The 18225-nt window shown below is 36.7% G+C and overlaps 1 protein-coding gene across 1 annotated transcript; it reads left to right on the top strand.

Moving 5' to 3' along the window:
* The first annotated feature begins 11914 nt into the window (after positions 1-11914).
* LOC105637293 (copper ion binding protein) lies at positions 11915-18023 on the top strand. The gene is made up of 4 exons (XM_012220725.4): positions 11915-12073; positions 12661-12771; positions 16034-16072; positions 17522-18023. The coding sequence occupies exons 2-4, from the start codon at positions 12670-12672 to the stop codon at positions 17741-17743; spliced, it is 363 nt and encodes a 120-aa protein (XP_012076115.1). The 5' UTR covers positions 11915-12073; positions 12661-12669; the 3' UTR covers positions 17744-18023.
* Positions 18024-18225: the final 202 nt, after the last annotated feature.

Below are 18225 nucleotides of genomic sequence, written 5' to 3'. Positions count from 1 at the left end.
GGGGCGCCTGGGGTCACTTTTTTCCTATAAAAGACAGCTCTGGGGCTCCGTTTTGAGACACTCAGTCTGTGTTGACGGACGCTCCTTCTCCCTACGCTCTTTGCGATTCTTTACTGCTTTCTTGCATTTTTTAATTTTAGTTTTATTTTATTGTTGTGATACTTGGTCACTTAAAATTAAATTAAAATTAATTCCCTTAACGAGGAGCTTAACCTGGAGTTAAGAAGCGATCGACGATTAAATCAGGTACGTAAGTCAAACTTTACCTATTTAATTTTAGCACTTCATGCATGCTTCTTTTCTACTCCTAAAAATTCTACAACTGCATAAATGCATTCATACCATCATATAGGCATGTAAATTGCCTCAATTAAAATAGGATTAAGCTAAATGTCCGGTTAATTAATAATCGTGGTATTAAAGCCTAAATCCGACAATATTGGCTTAAAATATCTAGTCTATCAATGGCTATGGTATGATTGCCTTTATTTCGAACAATTTTCGGCTTAAGTCCAGTTCATCAATAATTGTGACTAAGTAGCCTAAATTATTCACGTTCTTTTGGCATTAAATTGCCTACATTGCAGTTTGATTAATTACTTTTGGTAAACAAATTGCCAATAAGTAAGATCAGTTATTTTTTAGCAATAAAACGCTTAAATCAAAGTTTTGGCAAAATGCCTTAAAACTAAATCAATCTTTTTGGCTTTAAAGCCTTAAATCATTCAATTTTGGCGACAGTCGCCTAAATAAATCATCAATCAATTTTGGCAACATCTTGCCTAAATCGACACTTTTTGCTAAAAGCTTTCAAATCAACACATTTTGGCTAAAAGCCGTTAAAATCAATTTTTCGGCAATTAAATTGCCTAAATCACAAAATGTTTTGGCTAAAAGCCTTAATTCATTTTTTGGCAAACAAATAAGTCCAATCAACATTTTTCTGGCACACAAATAAGTCCAATCAACACTTTTTGGCAAAATGCCTAAAACAATCAATTCTTTGGCACAATGCCTAAACAAAATGCACAAAGCATACACACACTCATGCATAAAGCATCCCCATTCAAAGCCCTCTAAAAGAGGCCTACCGAACTACGTTGACTTTGATCTTCCATTCAAACGGAAGTACGTAGGCACGTTCGGGATTTAACCCCGAGCGGCAAGTCAAAATCATCATAAACATTTTCATTGGTCCAAATTACCTTGCAAAGCATTCATTCATGGTTAGTTCATCAGCATGACATAGTCTCGGGATCCACCTCGGGTTCGAAGACCATGCCTTAAACATTGGGATAATTAATCTATCATTTAGGTTAATTAAAATTGGAGTCACTTAGGGTTTTTTCCTAGTTTACCCTGAAATAATTAAACAAGGTGGCGACTCACACATCACGTGCATTTCTTCCTTAGTCACATGCATTTCGCATGCCTTTGATATTTGGGGAGGGGTTCACACATACAGTATTATAAACAGTAAAAAAAGATAATCAAGGTATAATGAAAGGATCATGTTATATGTGCTTATATGTTTAAATTATCCATATGCATTTACATGCTTATTTCTACACATGTATGTGCTTACTTGTTTCTTTATATGTTGAGATATCCACTGAGCTTTATTTGCTCAGCGAGTTACCTGTTTAACTCGCAGGTTTTGAGTCTGGACCGTAGAGAGTCAGCTTACAACTGCTGTAGTTCATCTGTAGAAGACTCAGTCTTCAGGGTAGCTATTCATTTGGATGTGTATCTTTTGTCTACCCTTTTTATGGCATGTACAGGGCACACAGTTGGGCCCATTTCATTTTGTAAACTAGTATCATGTCTTGTAAATATTAAATACATTAGTTATGTAAACAACATCAGCATGATGTTATATTCAATATACATTATGATTTCAGCATGTCAGGCCATACAGTCAACCAGTTTGTAGCATCTCGACTCGGTTTATTCGGGTTTACGGGTGGACCGGGAAGGGATGTTACACAGGCGGCTGGATCCGCCGAGGTCGGCGGCCGCTGCCGCCTGGTCCGGTGGCTACTGCCGCCGGGGAGGGCGGCCGCTGCCGCCGTGGCTGGCGGCTGGATCCGCCGAGCCCAGCGGCCGCTGCCGCCTGGTCCGGCGGCTGTTGCCACCGAGGAGGGCGGCCGCCGCTGCCGTCGCCAACTAAAGTCGAAATGATCAAATGGCTTGGTTTTGGATGAAAAATGGTTGGTTAGTGGTTAGGGTTTCACCCTAGGTTTTATGTAAAAAAAGGTTAACCATTAATCGGGTTCTACCCTGGGTTTGTGTAAAAGAGATTGACGATGGTCGGGTTTCACCCTGGGTTGTGTATGTTGTTTTTTTTCATAACACTTGCCCCTGAATCCGACTTGGAGGATTTTGCCCCCTGCTTGAGAGAATTGATGCCCTTATTAGCTGAAATAGAATTTCTTCTTAATGAAAGACTAAAAATTCCGTGATTACTTCTGTGATGGGAGAATGGTGAAGGTTCTTATCACTTCTTGCCCCCAGAATGGTGCTGACCATGGAATACTTCAAAACATTGGTGTTGCACTTGTCCAATCGATTGAGGAATCTAAGAGAACAAAGCCACTTATATGACTCGAGGAAATGGACAATGTGGATGACATCGCTCGTCTGAAAGGATCGAAGAAACGATGGTCCGAGTGGAGACGAGGCATTAAAGAATTACCTCTCAACAATTGTGTTTGACATTTTTTAGGGTTGTTTTGGAAACCCCGGGGATTGAATTGACATTTTCCTCTCTCTCTTTTTTTTCTAGGAATGACTCAAAGAGTGACGCTTTCAAAACGAACTTTTGAGAATGACTCGATTTTTGTGACTCGTTGTGGAATGACCACTGGTGATGGAGACTTGATTTTAGAGACTCATTGGAGACTCGATTTAGAGACTCAAATTTTTCTTGTAGCGAATTTTGACTCGAAGGAACTCAGTGATTCCTGGACAAAATGATTTATATACTCCCAAGGAGACCTTTGAAAGGGATTTTTTTTTTTTTTTTTTGCCTTAACTTTTGCCCAGTAGCCGCCCTTTCGGGTTTTCGACTCTAGCAGGCTCTTTGCCCTAACTTTTGCCTAGACCGCCCTTTCAGGTTTTCAGCCTAGCGGGCTCAATTCTTGCCTAAAGCCGTCCTTTCGGGTTTTCAACTTCAGCTTTTATTTTTCTTTTCTTCTCTTTTATTTTTATTTTATTTTTATTTTTTATATTGGCAAAGAGAAAATGCTATTTATGATGCAAACTTATGTTTGTGACCGCGCCTTTGCGGCTGCCTACGTATCTCCAAGAACTCTTTGGGGGATGGGGAGAATCAGGTCTTTCGTAGTTCCTTCCGGGATGCGAACTCCGTGCTCGGCTGGTGCGGAATTCATCTCCGACTTGATGTTAGTGCGGAATTCCTTTCCGTCTTCGTGCGGAATTTATTTCCGACTTGCTGTTGGGGCAAAATTCAATTCCGACTTAATGCTGATTGTGGAATTCATTTCCGATTTGATTTCTTCGGGATTCCTTCCCGACTTGATATTAATACAAAATTCATTTCTGACTTGATTTCTTCGCGGGATTTCTTCCCGGCTTGATGTCTTTGCGAGATTCCTTCCCGACTTGATGTTGATGCAGAATTCATTTCTGACTTGATTTCTTCGCGGGATTCCTTCACGGCTTGATGTCTTTGTGGGACCCCTTCCCGACTTGATGTCTTTACGGGATTCATTCCCGACTTTGATGATGTTGAATCAACTTATTGACTCGAGCTCGTATGATAGTGATGACCCTAGGCGAATCTGACTTTGTTGTTGTAGTGGTTTTACCACTAGTTGACTGAAATATGACTTGTATTCATCACAAAGAGTTTTGAATACCCACATTGTGGTGGTAACTTGAGTGGCTTGAGTGTTGAAGAAGCTTTTATGCTTTGAGTTTGTGGCTTCGCCATGTTTGAATTCTTGAGGTTAATTTGATCCCTTTTCTTGAACTTTATCTTCCTCCAAATTTGAAACTTATTTCCTCAATGGTTCTCCTCTCCATAAGGAATTTTGAGGAGACTCTTCCTTTTCCTTGTTTATAAGGACACTTGTACTTGTGCCATGCCTGGCGCTTGATTTTCAAGGTGTTTGTTGTCATCCAATTTGTGGAAATGACTGCTTCTTTTAACTTGCTTTTTCAAAATGTGAGTAGCCGCTTGGTCTTTGTCCTTATGGCTGAAATGATTTGTCATCTACCCTTGATGGGCTTGAATTTAACGGAGAGCTTGCAGTTGACCCGTTTTTGACAACTTGATTTCCTGTAGCTTTGTCCTTGATTTCTTTCTTTTGTGCAAAAGTTCCTTTTGACCCATTTTTTTCTTTTGCTTTGTTTGCTTCCTTTTGACCAGGGGTTCCTTTTGTTTGCTTAGAAGCAGCCTCTCCATAAAGAATTTCGAGGCAACTTGATTCTGAGATGACTTGAGTAGTGTATGGATAGCATTGCGACTTCGTGCAGACCCAACCCAATTCCAAACATAACTTCTTTATTCTGTCACTTTTAAGCTCAAAATTCAGACACCTCTCTGTCGGAGCATCTTCCATTCCTGGGTTTTCGGAGAAACCATTCTGGCCCTAACCCCTTCAATCGGCTTTACCTCGGTACTGTTTGAAGTCTTGCGTACCCTTTGCTGGATCCTTTCCATGATTACTCTTCAAAACTTCCCCTTTGATGGTGCTTCTTAGGATGCCCCCAACTTTGATTGATGCAGAGCAAATGAATGCATTTTTCTTTGCCAATTTTTATTATCTTTTTTTATCATCATTTTTTTTTAATTTTTTATTATTATTTTTTTTTCGATTTTTTTTTTTTTTTGCTTTCACAGGAAAGGATAGAGAAAGAGTATAAACATGATTGGAACGTAAACTGATCCCTTTTTATGGATAAGACAAAATTTGTGTACAAAAGACACTTAGATTTATAAATTTGAATTGAATGAAAACTTGAATGGAAATGAAAATGAAAAGAAAAAACTAGACCCTAAAAGATAGACTCTAGGTGGACTGTGATGGACTAGGATTGGATTGACTGTAGTGACTTTGTTCTTCTCGATGCTAAAATCGATCAGACAGGTTGTTGTTGGTCTTGAACAATTCCTTTGTTCTTTTGGAGGTTTGATCTCAACCTTCTCAGACACAAACTTCATTCATTTCTAAGAAAAAGTTCGAAAGGATCAAACGATTCTTGTTCAGCAATTTTTTTTGCATTAATCCCATGGTTAGGCAAGGGATTGGTTGATGTTCAGCTTGCTCTTGGGGATGATGGACCCATTGTCAACCAGGTCTTGTAGACGGTTTTTCAAAGTCCAGCATGATTCGGTCTTATGCCCATGTCCTTGATGGTACTCACAGTATTCATTGGCTTTGAAATTCCAGGGCAGGGGATTTGGTAATGGCCTTGCTTCTAAGGGCTTCAGTAAATTTGCTTTCACTGCTTCTCGGAACACCAAAAGGATTGGCATGCCGAGATCAGTATATTGCCTCCTTGGCTGATTGTTTCCCAAATTCCCAACACGTAAAGGATTCATGGGGATTATACTGGCTATTTCATTTGTCTCACTAGACCCAGCATGATTCTGCTTCTTGTATGAGTCTTCTTTGAGTTGACCCAACTGGATTAAGTCTTCCACCTTAGTTGCAGTTGCAATGAGCGATTGGAACGTAGGCAAGTACTGTGTTTGAAGCTGTGACTGGTAGACAGGCAGTAAATTCTTGATTATTATGTCAACTTGTTCCTGTTCAGAGGGTCGGTTGATCATTTGAGCAGCTTTGGCTCTCCACCTCGAAAGGAACGAGGAGAAGGGCTCATTGTTCTTTTGTTTAGTGGTTTCCAGCTCCCTCCGGGTAACATCCACTTCGATATTATAATGGTACTGCGTGTTGAAAGCATTGCATATGTCCTCCCAATTCTTCATTTTGGAACGATCCAAGCTTACAAACCATCTTAATGCAGCACCAGTCAAAGATTGCTGAAACAACTGAGCAAGGAGCTCGCTGTTCAGGCCAAACGGGTTGAGGGCACCCACATACATTTTCAGGTGCGTTTTGGGACAAGTCGTTCTGTCAAACTTGTCCATGTTAGGCATTTGGAACTTTGTGGGCAGTCTTGCTTCGGGAAACAAGGACAAGGAGTCCATGTCCACCACTTCCTTGTGTGTCTTGAGGGCAGTAATAGACCTTTCTAGGAGTTCTAGTTTCTCTCTCATTTTCTGAGCTTCCAGCTCAGAAGCAGTTTTGGAGGGCATGTCGTCTAGGTTAAGGGCAGGGTTTGTCGGTTCAGCAGCAGGACCCTGATTGGAGGTAGCAGGACCACTTCCCCCAGCGGAAGCCCCATTTCCATTACCACCACCTAGTTCAGCTATTAGGGCAGTCCTTTGGGCAGCCAATGCCTCATTCATTCTGGCCTCCATTCTAGCCTCCAGTTGTTCAATGAGGTTTTGGATGTCAGTAAGTGATGACATTGGTGCAGGTGGGGTTGTTGGAGTTGTAGGTGAAGCTGGTGTAGCTGGTGAGGTTGGTGAAGCTGGTGATAGCACTGTAGGTGTGACTGGAACTTGGATAGGCACTCGAACAGCGGGTACCTATGAAAGGACATAGTCAAAACGATTAGACTATCCTATATAAGGTGTTTTCATAGGGTATGTGAGATAGTGTGAGGTAGGGTAGTGTATGGGTAAGGTATTTGGACTTGACCCTTGTGATGTGGGGTGGTATGACCAAACAATGTAGGGTAGTGTTGGTATAGGGAAGAATGACTTGACCCTGTGAGATGGGACGGTTTGACCCTGTGTGGTAGGGTAATGTTGGTATGCTAGGACACCTAGGATAGGACCCAATGGGATGTGATATGTAAGGTAGAGTGCTTAAGGCTGGACACCTCGACTTTTCGAAAGGCCCTAAGTTCTCAAAAAAAAAAAAATTTTTTTGGGGCCTTAGGGGCCAAAATGTGAATTTTTGGGCCTAAGGACCAAAATGTAATTTTTCAGGTCTCAAGGACCAAAATGTAATTTTTCAGGTCTCAGGGACCAAAATGTGATTTTCCAGCTTTGAAATGGAATGTTTTTTTTTTTTAAGATTCTCTTTTTTATCATCTTCCAGACCCCTTTTTTTTTGTGAAGTATGGGATGAATGCGTGAATGCGCACAACATCACAACATAATTCATTTTAACGGAATGATTCAGCATCATTGGGTACATACAGCCCTAAAGGATAGGTTCTATAGGCTATGACACAAATAGAGGATTGGCTTATTAAGGGACCCTTGAACCTTGAGCATGGATATACCTAACCACATGTGAAACAAGGAGTTTCGCGTGGGTCCAACGGTACGCATACTCATGGGCCATCCCCAAAAGGATTAGGGACGGTTTGCAGTAACAGGGAGGACGCTTTGGCTGTCCGTCGACATAATCAAAGAGACTTGCCGATCAGCGCTACTTGTTATCTAGACTCAGAAGTTTGAACAGAGAGAGAAGAAATTCATTTGAAATTCATTTTTTATGCAATGGAGAAAAAGATTCTCAATTCGTGCAAATAAATAAACAAATTAAAATGATTTAAAGTAAAGTTCAATTAGGTCCAAATTCTCCTTGTTAAGCATTCTTAAAGAAAGAATACTTAAAATTTTTTTTTTTGTTGGGGTACCCTGCAAAACAAAGCATAGTAAAATAATATCCTAAAGAAGGGTAGGTTAGTTTACACAACGATCGTAGTCCGCTTTATGCAAAAAGATTGCATAATCATCCCCAGCAGAGTCGCCAAACTATGAACCCCTCCCCCGAATATCAAGCATATGAATGCATATGACTAAGGGCAGAAATGCACGTGAATGTATGAGTTGCCACCTTGTTTAATTATTTTAGGGTAAACTAGGAAAAAACCTTAAGTTGACTCCAATTTTAATTAACCTAATTACTAGATTAATTATCCCAACGTCTAAGGCACAATCTTCGAACCCGAGGTGGATCCCGAGACCATGTCATGTTGATGAACTAACCAAATAAAATGAATGCTTTGCAAGGTAATTGGACCAATGGAATGTTTAAGTGATTTCAACTTGCCGCTCGGGGTTAAATCCCAAACGTGCCTACGTACTTCCGTTTGAATGGAAGATCAAAGTCAACGTAGTTCGATAGACCTTTTTTAAAAGGGCTTTGAATGGGTATGCTTTATGCATGAGTGTGTGTATGCTTAGTGCATTTTGTTTAGGCATTTTGCCAAAAATTGATTGATTTGATTTAGGCATTTGTTGCCACAAATGTTGATTTAAGGCTTTTAGCCAAAAGGATTGATTTAGGCAATTGTTGCCAAAAATTGATATGATTTAGGCATTGTCGCCAAAATTGATTATTTAAAAGCTTTTAGCCGAAAGAGTTGATTTAGGCAATTATTTTGCCAAAAAAAGTGTTTGATTGGGCGATTGTCGCCAAAATTGGTTGGTTTTAAGGCTTTTAGCCAAAAGGTTGATTAATTAGAGGCTTTTTGCCAAAGCTTCGATTTAAGCGATTTGTCGCTAAAAAAGATTAATCTCACTTATAAGCAATTTGTTTGCCAAAAGAGATCAATTGAATTGCAATGTAGGCAATTTGTTGCCAAGAAAACGTGTTTAATTAAGGCCTTTTAGCCACAATTATTGATTAATTGGACTTAAGCCAAACTGTTCGAAATAAAGGCGATCACACCATAGTCATTGATTAACTAGGCTTTAGCCAATATTGTCGGATTTAGGCTTTAATACCACAATTATTAATTAACCGGGCATCTAGCCTAAAATTATTTAATTGAGGCAGTTTATTTGCCTAATGATGACGTGAATGCATTTATGCCGTTGTAGAATTAAGAGTAGAAGAGGAGCATGCATGAAGTGCTAAAATTAAATAGGCAGAGTTTCGTTTATGTATCTGATTTAATCGACGGCCGCTTCTTAGCTTCAGCTTGAAAATTCCAAGTTAAGCTCCTCGTTTGGGGAATATTGATTAATTTAATTTAATTTAAGTGACCAAGTATCACAACAATAAAATAATAAAAGCCTATGCTAAATGCAGAAAAGCAGTAAAGAACCGCAAGGAGCGTAAGGGAGAAGGAGCGTCCGTCAACACAGACTGAGTGAGTTGAAATGAAGACATCGGGGCCAATTTATAGGCAAAAAACCGGGCTGAGGGCGGCCACTGCCGCCTGAAGCGGCGGCCGCTGCCGCCGGAGGCCGGCGGCTGGATCCGCTGAGGCCGGCGGCCGCTGCCGCCGGGGAGGGCGGCCGCCGCCGCCGTGGCCGACGGCAGCTCCCGCCGAGGAGGGCGGCCGCCGCCGCCGTCGCCAGCGGCCACTGCCGCCGGTGAGGGCGGCCGCCGCCGGCGGACTTTCTAGTTCTATGTTCCGAAGGCTTTTCCGGGAGTTCCGGACCTCCAAAAAATATTCCGGGACCAGCCCCGCGACGTCCCAGACGTTTTAAGTACCATATTGGCATACTTCCGATAAATTTCCAAAATGGCCTCTAGTCCGGCCGGACTGTTTGCAGTCCGGGAAAACTGGCTTTTTGAGCCTCAAAATTTGAGTATTCATAATAGTATGTCAGCAGCGGTCGTCCATTTTGCACCGTTGTGAAGGATCTCTTATTCAACTCAAATAATTATGTTTCATCTATGCCTTCATAGAATGTCTTGGCTGCAATGTCCCATATTTCCTTTGCGTTGATAGTTGAAGAAAACGTTGCATATTCGAAGGATTCATTGAATCAATTAACCAACTTCGTACCAAGCTGGATAATTCAGATAGATCTCTGGTGGCTTTACTGTTGCTCCAGTTAAGTATCCAAGCTTGTTTCGGGCACCAATTTGCATTTCCATCAATTGTCGCCATAATGCATAATTGGTCTCATCCAAGATTATAGTGGAGGTGAAGCTGGTTTTGTCTTGCTGCACAATTATTGATTGTGGCAAGGATACGTGGTTTGGATTCATGTTTACAATTAGTAGGGTAGGATCATGTGGTGTTTGTTTGATTTCATCCTTCTCTAAATCTTCCATGAATGCTCTGATACCATCTAGAAAACTTAGAGAGAAATTGTAGAGGAAAATATTCTCATCACTTCATTTCATACCTACAGGTACAAAGGTATTTATTAACTCCCTTACTACTTTGACTTTATCTCTAACTCTAACAAAATGATAAAGATAAATCTGTTACAATGATAATTATCATCTAAAACAAACTAATTCTAATATTATCATATGGTAAAACTGTTCTAGCTAACAGTTATATATTTGTACTCTTTAATTTTTTTTATATCTATATAATATTAAAGCATGAGTTTTTATTTAGATTAAAATAAATATAATTGCTTAATTTGTATTGGATTTTGTTGTACAAGCTACTTTATAATGAAGTGATCTCAAAATAAAATTCAACCTAATCCCTAGACCTAATCTTTCAGTCCCTAATTTATAAATGCAGATTCACCTTAATAAGTGCTTAAAAAGAAAATCAAATCATCACTCGATCTCCAACTTCCTGCCATCAACCCCAAATCAATATCTATATACAACTAGAATGAAACTGTTAGGTAAAAAAAAGAAATGAGCAGATGATCTAAAATGATAATGGTAATTACTTTGGCTATAGTGACAATATTACTTACCGAGTGCATTAGAGAAATGAATATATGCACATACACTCAAATTCTTGAAACCCAAAAAATGACCCCAAACAGAAATATATAGTTTTTATTTTTTTTCAATTTTATAAGCATTATTTTCTTTCAAATCAAATAGATTTAGAATATAATAGAAAAATATTAAGAAAATTAAAAATGTTTAATCTCAAGAGGTCATCTATTTATTGCAATGGAAATATATATCTCTTACTAAATTTAAATGACATTAGTTACAAATTAATTCCGAAAAAGAAAAAAAATAAAAAAAAATTATTATTAAGAATAGAACTCTCTCAACGTATAACAAGAAACAAATTATATCAAAAAAAATTATCAATTTAAATTTCAAAAATCAAGCTCTTCTTTCACTAGAAATGCTGTAATTTTGAAGGACCAAAAAAAAAAAAAAGTTTATAGTCAAGTGAACAAATGAAAATTACAAAGCACATAATGCTAGGATCTAATTTTATTTCTCTATTTTTCTAAGTTACAAATTTAAAAATTAATTAATTAATTAATTAATAAAAAAGATTACATAAAAGAAACGTTCTACCATCGCTGAATAAACACTCAATTTTCCTTACAACCATTTAGAAAAAGAAGAGTATAACTTTTCCTTTTCTATTATTTATATGTATTTATTTTAAAAATAATTTTTAGAAATTATATCCAATCAAATAATAAAATGTAATTTTTCTTTTTTTCTTAACCACATGTATCCCGAATCCACTCCGAGTTGGCCCAATAAAGGATAAAGTGCTCCCAGTAATGATCGAATCCTCGATCTCACTAAAGGAAAAAGAGTGTCAAACCACTTATCCTAACACTTGTTGGTATAAAAATATAATTTTCTAATTGGCTACAACTAAAGCTATTTAAGGATATTTCAAATTTTATTAAAGACAATATCAGAAATTTCATTATTCTTCTCTTATTCCTACATTTATATATAGTATAAGATATAGATTTAGAAATCATAAACTATCAAAGTAATCTACGCAAAGCGCACAATTCCATCTAGTTATATAAATAAAAAAAATAAACGAATACAAAGTAAAAATATATAAAGAGCATAATCAATATGCAACTCACATAATAAAAAAAAGAAACTAGTGAACGAGCTGTTTTCTTACAAAATAGAAAATAAAAAACATAGAACTTAGAAATAAAAATGCCTAATCCATTTGTTATCATGGATCCGGTTCTATAGATCACTTCCTCTCTTCGATCGAACGGCTACTATTCTTTTACCTCTAATAATCGGACCCTAACGCCGAAAGGGGCCCATTTTCAACCCCTATAAATAAGCGGTGCTTTCACTTTCTTTATTATCTCCAACCTCTTCTCTAGTCCCTTAGTCTCTCGCATAACTGCGTTCTCTAGGTAAGCGATCTCGATGGAAACTTCTGATCTAAGATTTTTGGCATTGCCATTTCTGGTTGTTCATATTCTGTTAACGCTTTAATTTTCCTTATTTTAATTTTATTTTTTTATCTAATACGCTAATTTCTGGGTATGGAGTTGATTCTTTTTCCGTATGACTTGTTGGAACTACAATAATCTCTACGGCCCAATCGGAACTAATCCCAATTTGCAGGCAATCTATTAAAGTGGTTTGATCCTAATTTGATTTTTCTGCCATTGGGTTATGGAAGTTAAAATTATTTTGATGAATATCTATACTTTCCTAGTGTAGAGAATGAAGTTATCTGATGCTTTTAGGCAGCTGGTGCCTTAATTGTAACTGGTAGGGATTTAAGAATTGATGTGAGCCTGGGATGTAAATTTAGCGGATATCTGACCTGTAGAATATGTGTCTCTAAGTTCTGGAATTAGAATCAAGATTTCAGTAGAATTGTACAAGTGTAATGTGGTGCTTTAATTTATAATTTAAATTTTTTTTGTGTCTGCAGCTTAGTTATTGTAATTGCTACAGTTTATATCATCCAATATTTTGTTTGGTCTTGTAGTAATTTACCATGGCAACAAGGATGGCTGCTAGATATGTATCTCGAAGGTTCTCAAGTGGTGGTAAAATACTTAGTGAGGAGGAAAAAGCTGCTGAAAATGTTTACATCAAGGTAATGCCTGCATTATCCTTAATGTATTCAGTTATGTGTCCCCCTGGCCCCTTCCCTTTTTTTTTTTGGATGTGTGGTATATTGTTTATGATATAAAGGCAAGTGCCATAGGCATGGCTTTTTTGACATGTGAGCCTGGGATTGGATTACTGCTTATACTGTATAACCTTATAGCTGGTTGTACTTACATTTTTGGGTTCCCAAACTATGAAACATGTCCTTATTATTCTATTTTTTTTTTATCTTTTCTTTCATATAGAACATTCATAGTTACAATGTTCAGCCTTTTATCAATTCTAGATGGATTCTTATGAGATGTGGGTTTAACAATTCATGTTCTTTGTGGGCAACCCAAGATGGGGGTTGAATTGGGTTCTTTTAAAAATTTTGTTAACCTATTCTTATTTTCATTTAGTCAAGCAAATAAAACAAAAATGAGTGAGGAAAGAAAAAAAAAAAAAAAAACACTAGAATTTCAGAAGTTCGACTTCTAACCAAGCCAATGTCCTCTCCCCATGGGCTCCTGGAGAGTTTTCTACCCTAACTCGATGTTTTTTAAGGCATAGGTCAAACACTTTACAATTTTCCTTTTTTGATAGCAACCCCTAGTAATCTTATTAAACCCAATTACAAATAATGAAACGACTTCACACAAAGCCTATTACAAAATCGTTAACTCTTTAGTAGCAAAAACAACTCAAAGAAATTCTTCAATTTCAAGAAGAACTGCAAAGATTGGCTTAAGGCTTTCTATAGATAGAAAATTGGTAGGCACTTTAATAACTCAATTAAATCCTCAAGTTGGTTGTTTTAATTAACTCCATAAATGATGCCCAAGGTTGATATTTATACCTCTACATGATTAAATAACCATTGGGTGCATTGATGCATTTTTTGCTGTTCAACAACCAAAACGAGCTCTTATTTCTGTTTCCCAGATTAAGGTTCGGCAGCTGAACTTGTGAGAAGCAGAACACCAAGCTTCAGCAGCCGAACCTGCTGTTTTGACTGCTCCCTAGGGAGCTTACCGGACAGCTTCCTAGAATGTTTCCTGGGGTGCTTCCTAACCTGAAAAACTTGATTATTTTCCTCTCATAACATTAATTGAATGAAGCCATGAGAGCCTAATTAAGATTTTATATGAATGATTAACAGTTCCTAAGGTTCATAACTGAGTCAAAGAGCCAAATGCAATTTTTAAGGAAATTGAAGCTATGAAGATTCACAGCAAAATAAAATTACAATACAATAATTTAATAATCCTTGATCTTGGATGGTGTTTTTCTTCAATCTTTTTCTTCTTCAAGCTCTAAATAATTGTAGCAACATCCATAAACTTTAAGTACTAGAGAGAAATTGATTTCAATATTTTGAGGGATTTATAAAACTTACACAAATACTTGAAACGTAATAGTAAGACAACCAATTATTCATTATCATCCAAAGACAATAATTTAGAACCTCTTGGTTCAACAACAAACTTATGAATAGACATTGTTTTGAATATTCCCCAAATGACCTGATAGATTTTATATTCCAGGAAAAAGGTCGATCTTCGTTATTGCTTATCACCAAATAGGGTGTAAGCTTGAAAATATGCAGAGACATTTAAAAGTATTCATAGCTATTTATCTAGTAGATTCTGTCATCAAAATTTTTATTTGAAAGAGATATACTTTATGTGAGTTGGTGAAATGTAACTTCTTATACTCAGCTAAGTCTAATAGTTGCAGCAGGCTTTATGGATCATTGTCCTCCATTTAGCTTAGTTAAGGCCTACATCCACACACCCACCCACCAAGGAGTTGAAATTGCTTTATTTACGTGTGCATCATTCACTGTTTTCTGTTTGAACGAGAATTAATTAGGTATGATGTTTATAATGTGAATATGGAGTTGCTACCATATGTTTATTTGTTGACAATATTGTCTAAATTATTGTGGGACTTTGGGTTACTATATGCATGATTCTTATTCTTGTTCCATGTATGTTGGGTAAAGAATCAATTTACTGAACTTAGAAAGGGGATATTTTTATATGTGCAAATTATTTTGTGAGGTATCGCCACTTGTTGGATGTGATGTTCAAAGTCCTTGGCTTGCAGCTGCAATGCAATTTCAGGTCATTAGAGTAGCCACTTAATAAAAAAAATGTTGGGAGTAGGACTTTCTCCATCTTTTCCTTTCCAGAATCCTATGTTGAACAGTGGGCTTCTTTTATTGTGAATGCTTTGATTTTTTTTTTTGTTTCTTGGTAAGAGCTTTAACGTTTTCTGTTCTTCTTGGGCTCAGATTGTAGTCTCTTAAAAGCAATTTATCTATTTCTCAGAAATATGTTGTAGTTTATGAAGCGAGGTTTCTGCCGTTGTAAATAGATATATTGAGTTTTTGACCAGTTTTTTTTGTCTTCTATCATATTTTGCTTTCTCTGAGATCAAGTTTGTCAATTGGTTGATGGGAAAAAGAAAGACCAAAACATTGGAATATAGTTAATCATTATTGATCCTTCTATTTGTAGTTGATAAGTGGATGTCTGCTTGTACAATGTAAAAAGGATGGTCAATTTTCAAACAATAGTAACCCCAACTAATTTGGGATTAACGCTTAGTTGTTGTTGGAATGATTAGACACTTTTCAGAAACATGAACCTGTATATGATGGTCAGGAAGGTTTTATAACTGGATAGGATTCTTTTGGAAATAAGTTCCTTGAACCCTTTATTTTCCCCAGAAAATGAATACGTATAGCTATGCAATGGGAATATTCTAATCCAATAAATCTCTCCCTATCTTGTGTGTTTGTTGGATTATTAATTCCTCTGCCATGCTACTCCAACTAGGGTAATTATTATCCACATCTTGGATGGATGTTGACACGTGGAAACCACAGGAGAAATATCATTTTCTTAATTGGACAATATCCCTTTTGATTATACAAGGAAATAACTTATGGACCCTGAAAGAGTTGTAATTGATATGAATGTCATGTAATTTTAAGGAATCATTTTACCTGCCAATATTATGTTTTCTTGTCAAGATTCACATGGTGAGAAAACGCTTATTTGGTTAATGTAATGCAATCATGAATAATTGCCATGTTCAACTCCTTGTATTAGGTTGCTAGCCTGACTAGATTGTTGAGTTCCAGTTCGCAAAGGACATGAAAATTAGCAAGTAAATACTCAGCATTATGAGGCAGCATTTGCTTCTACTTCATTATATCATTAGTTTTTTAACTTATGCTAATTCTTTTGACTTTGCAGAAAACTGAGCAAGAGAAATTGGAGAAGCTTGCACGCAAGGTTTGATAATAGCATATTTCTATCGGAATAAAAGTCAAGCTAGTTTCTAAACTTGTTTAGTGGGACAAAAAAAGAAAGTTTAGGTTTGACCTTTCCGGCCAATTTAACCTCTAAACTTGTTTAAAATGATTAAAAAGTTTGGATATAACATTTTGGGTCAATTTAGCCACATCATTATCTTTGCAGGCATTTAAGACTATATTTGGGATTAGGCTGTATAATTTATTAAAAAATTAATTAAATATATAATAGAGGAAAACAATGTACAAAAGTATATTGCATCATTCTTTACTTTGACTGATGATTTTGAGTTTATAGATATATATTAATTTGAACAATTTAAAATTGATCTTTATTATTGGGTTATTGCATATGAAATCTATATATTTCTCATGTTGAACATATTAAACTCATACTACATGTTTTATAAATTTTCTATGTTAGAAGAAATGATACTTTTATGGATTTTAAAATTCTATTCAGAAATATTAGAGAAATTTGATATGTTGTGTTTAGTACAAAACAAGGGAGAAAAGTCAATCTTGTTAAATTGAATTAATTTATTAATTTGTAAAAATTTTTAAACAATTTCAGGGGCAAAATTGGCCTAAAAAGTTAAAACTGACTTTTTTGATCATTTTAAGCAAGTTTAGGAACTCAATTGGCCTAAAAAGTCAAATTTGACTATTTTGATTCCACTAAACAAGTTCAAGGGTTTAATTGGCTTTTATTCCTTTTTCTATCCAGTCTTAATTCCTACCTTGCTATGTGCAAATTTTGGAAGATAACTAGCTTTTGAGCATCAGACTATCGTATGCCTTTTTAGGCAGCAGTTAAGCTCTATTTACCTTGTATCATGTAATATTTTTTAGGAAATTCCTTAAACGTATACTATGGCCTAACATTAGAAAGGAAAGATAAGGAGGTGTGAAGTCAAATCCCATTTCCTTAACAAACAGTTTAGAAGTACCTTCAATGCTTGCCAATGTGTTACTTGTTTGACATGCAATACGTTTGAAAAGTAAGTGAAATTCAGATATATCTGTTAGTAGAGATATGATTAATAACAGAACTGTTAAGTGGAATAACATGAGACTAGCTGAGTTGGCAGATTCTGTGTAACAAGTGAACAGGTTAAAAAGTAAGCTGGAATCTATTTGAGAAATAACAGAATATTATTCATTTGAATTCCTCTTGGTCCTCTGTTTCCCTCTCTTCAATTCTCTCTTCTGTGTTCTTTTTTCAACATCTTCAATTCTACTCTTTCATGTCTGGTTAGGCATTGAACGAACTTAATACCTAGCAATATATTCCTCTTTGTGGTGGAATTTTGTGGGGGAGTGTTTGTTAGAGGCAGTACCATACCCCTTTCAATTTTTGCCGAACTGCCAAAATGTTGCAGACATTCTCTGGTTAAATTTATTTTGCTTATGTGTTGCCTTCTTTCAGGGCCCCAAACCAGAAGAGACAGCTACCTCAGGTCCAGGGGGGTCACCAACTGATGTCAAACCAAGTGCTTCGTCTTCTTCAACAACAGGAGAATCAACTGAGAAGATATCAACTGATAAATACAAGAATTATGCAGTGGTTGCTGGTATAGTTACTAGTTTTGGTGCTCTGGGATGGTATCTGAATTCTCGAGGGAAGAAAACTGAAGAGGTTCAAGATTGAGACCACTGTGATAGAGCGTGAAGAGGCATCTTGAGACAAATGGTGGCAGTTAGCAATAAACAGGATTTTGGGCATCAACTCTATTTTAACTTTTAGAGCTACGCTTGGCTGGATTTTATTTACTTCTGCATTTGAAAATGGCTTTTGGATGGGGGGGATGTCCTCAATGCTTTTACCTTAACATCAAAGGGGTTTTTTTTTTTTTTTTCTTTTATTTCCTTTTCTTTTTCTGCATGTGCAATCGATTAATCATAGATAATTACTTGATCAGTTTTTATCATACGAGTCTAATTGATTTCAATTAATTGTTTTGGGAAGTTTAAATAAATTCTAATAGAGAATCAATCTGAAATTAATAATAATGCACTTATGAACACATGTATCATGGGGTCGATAACTCAAGAAATCTAAAAATTGATTGCACACTATATTATCTTCTTAAAAGAAAAAATATATTTTGCACAAACTAATAAAATTGTGTA

Source organism: Jatropha curcas, chromosome 1, assembly GCF_041381405.1.
Source record: "Jatropha curcas cultivar XTBG-Jc1 chromosome 1, XTBG_Jcur_1.0, whole genome shotgun sequence".
Lineage (NCBI taxonomy): Eukaryota > Viridiplantae > Streptophyta > Magnoliopsida > Malpighiales > Euphorbiaceae > Jatropha > Jatropha curcas.
Note: the sequence above shows the minus strand (reverse complement) of the source record. Positions and strands in the feature narration are given on the sequence as shown.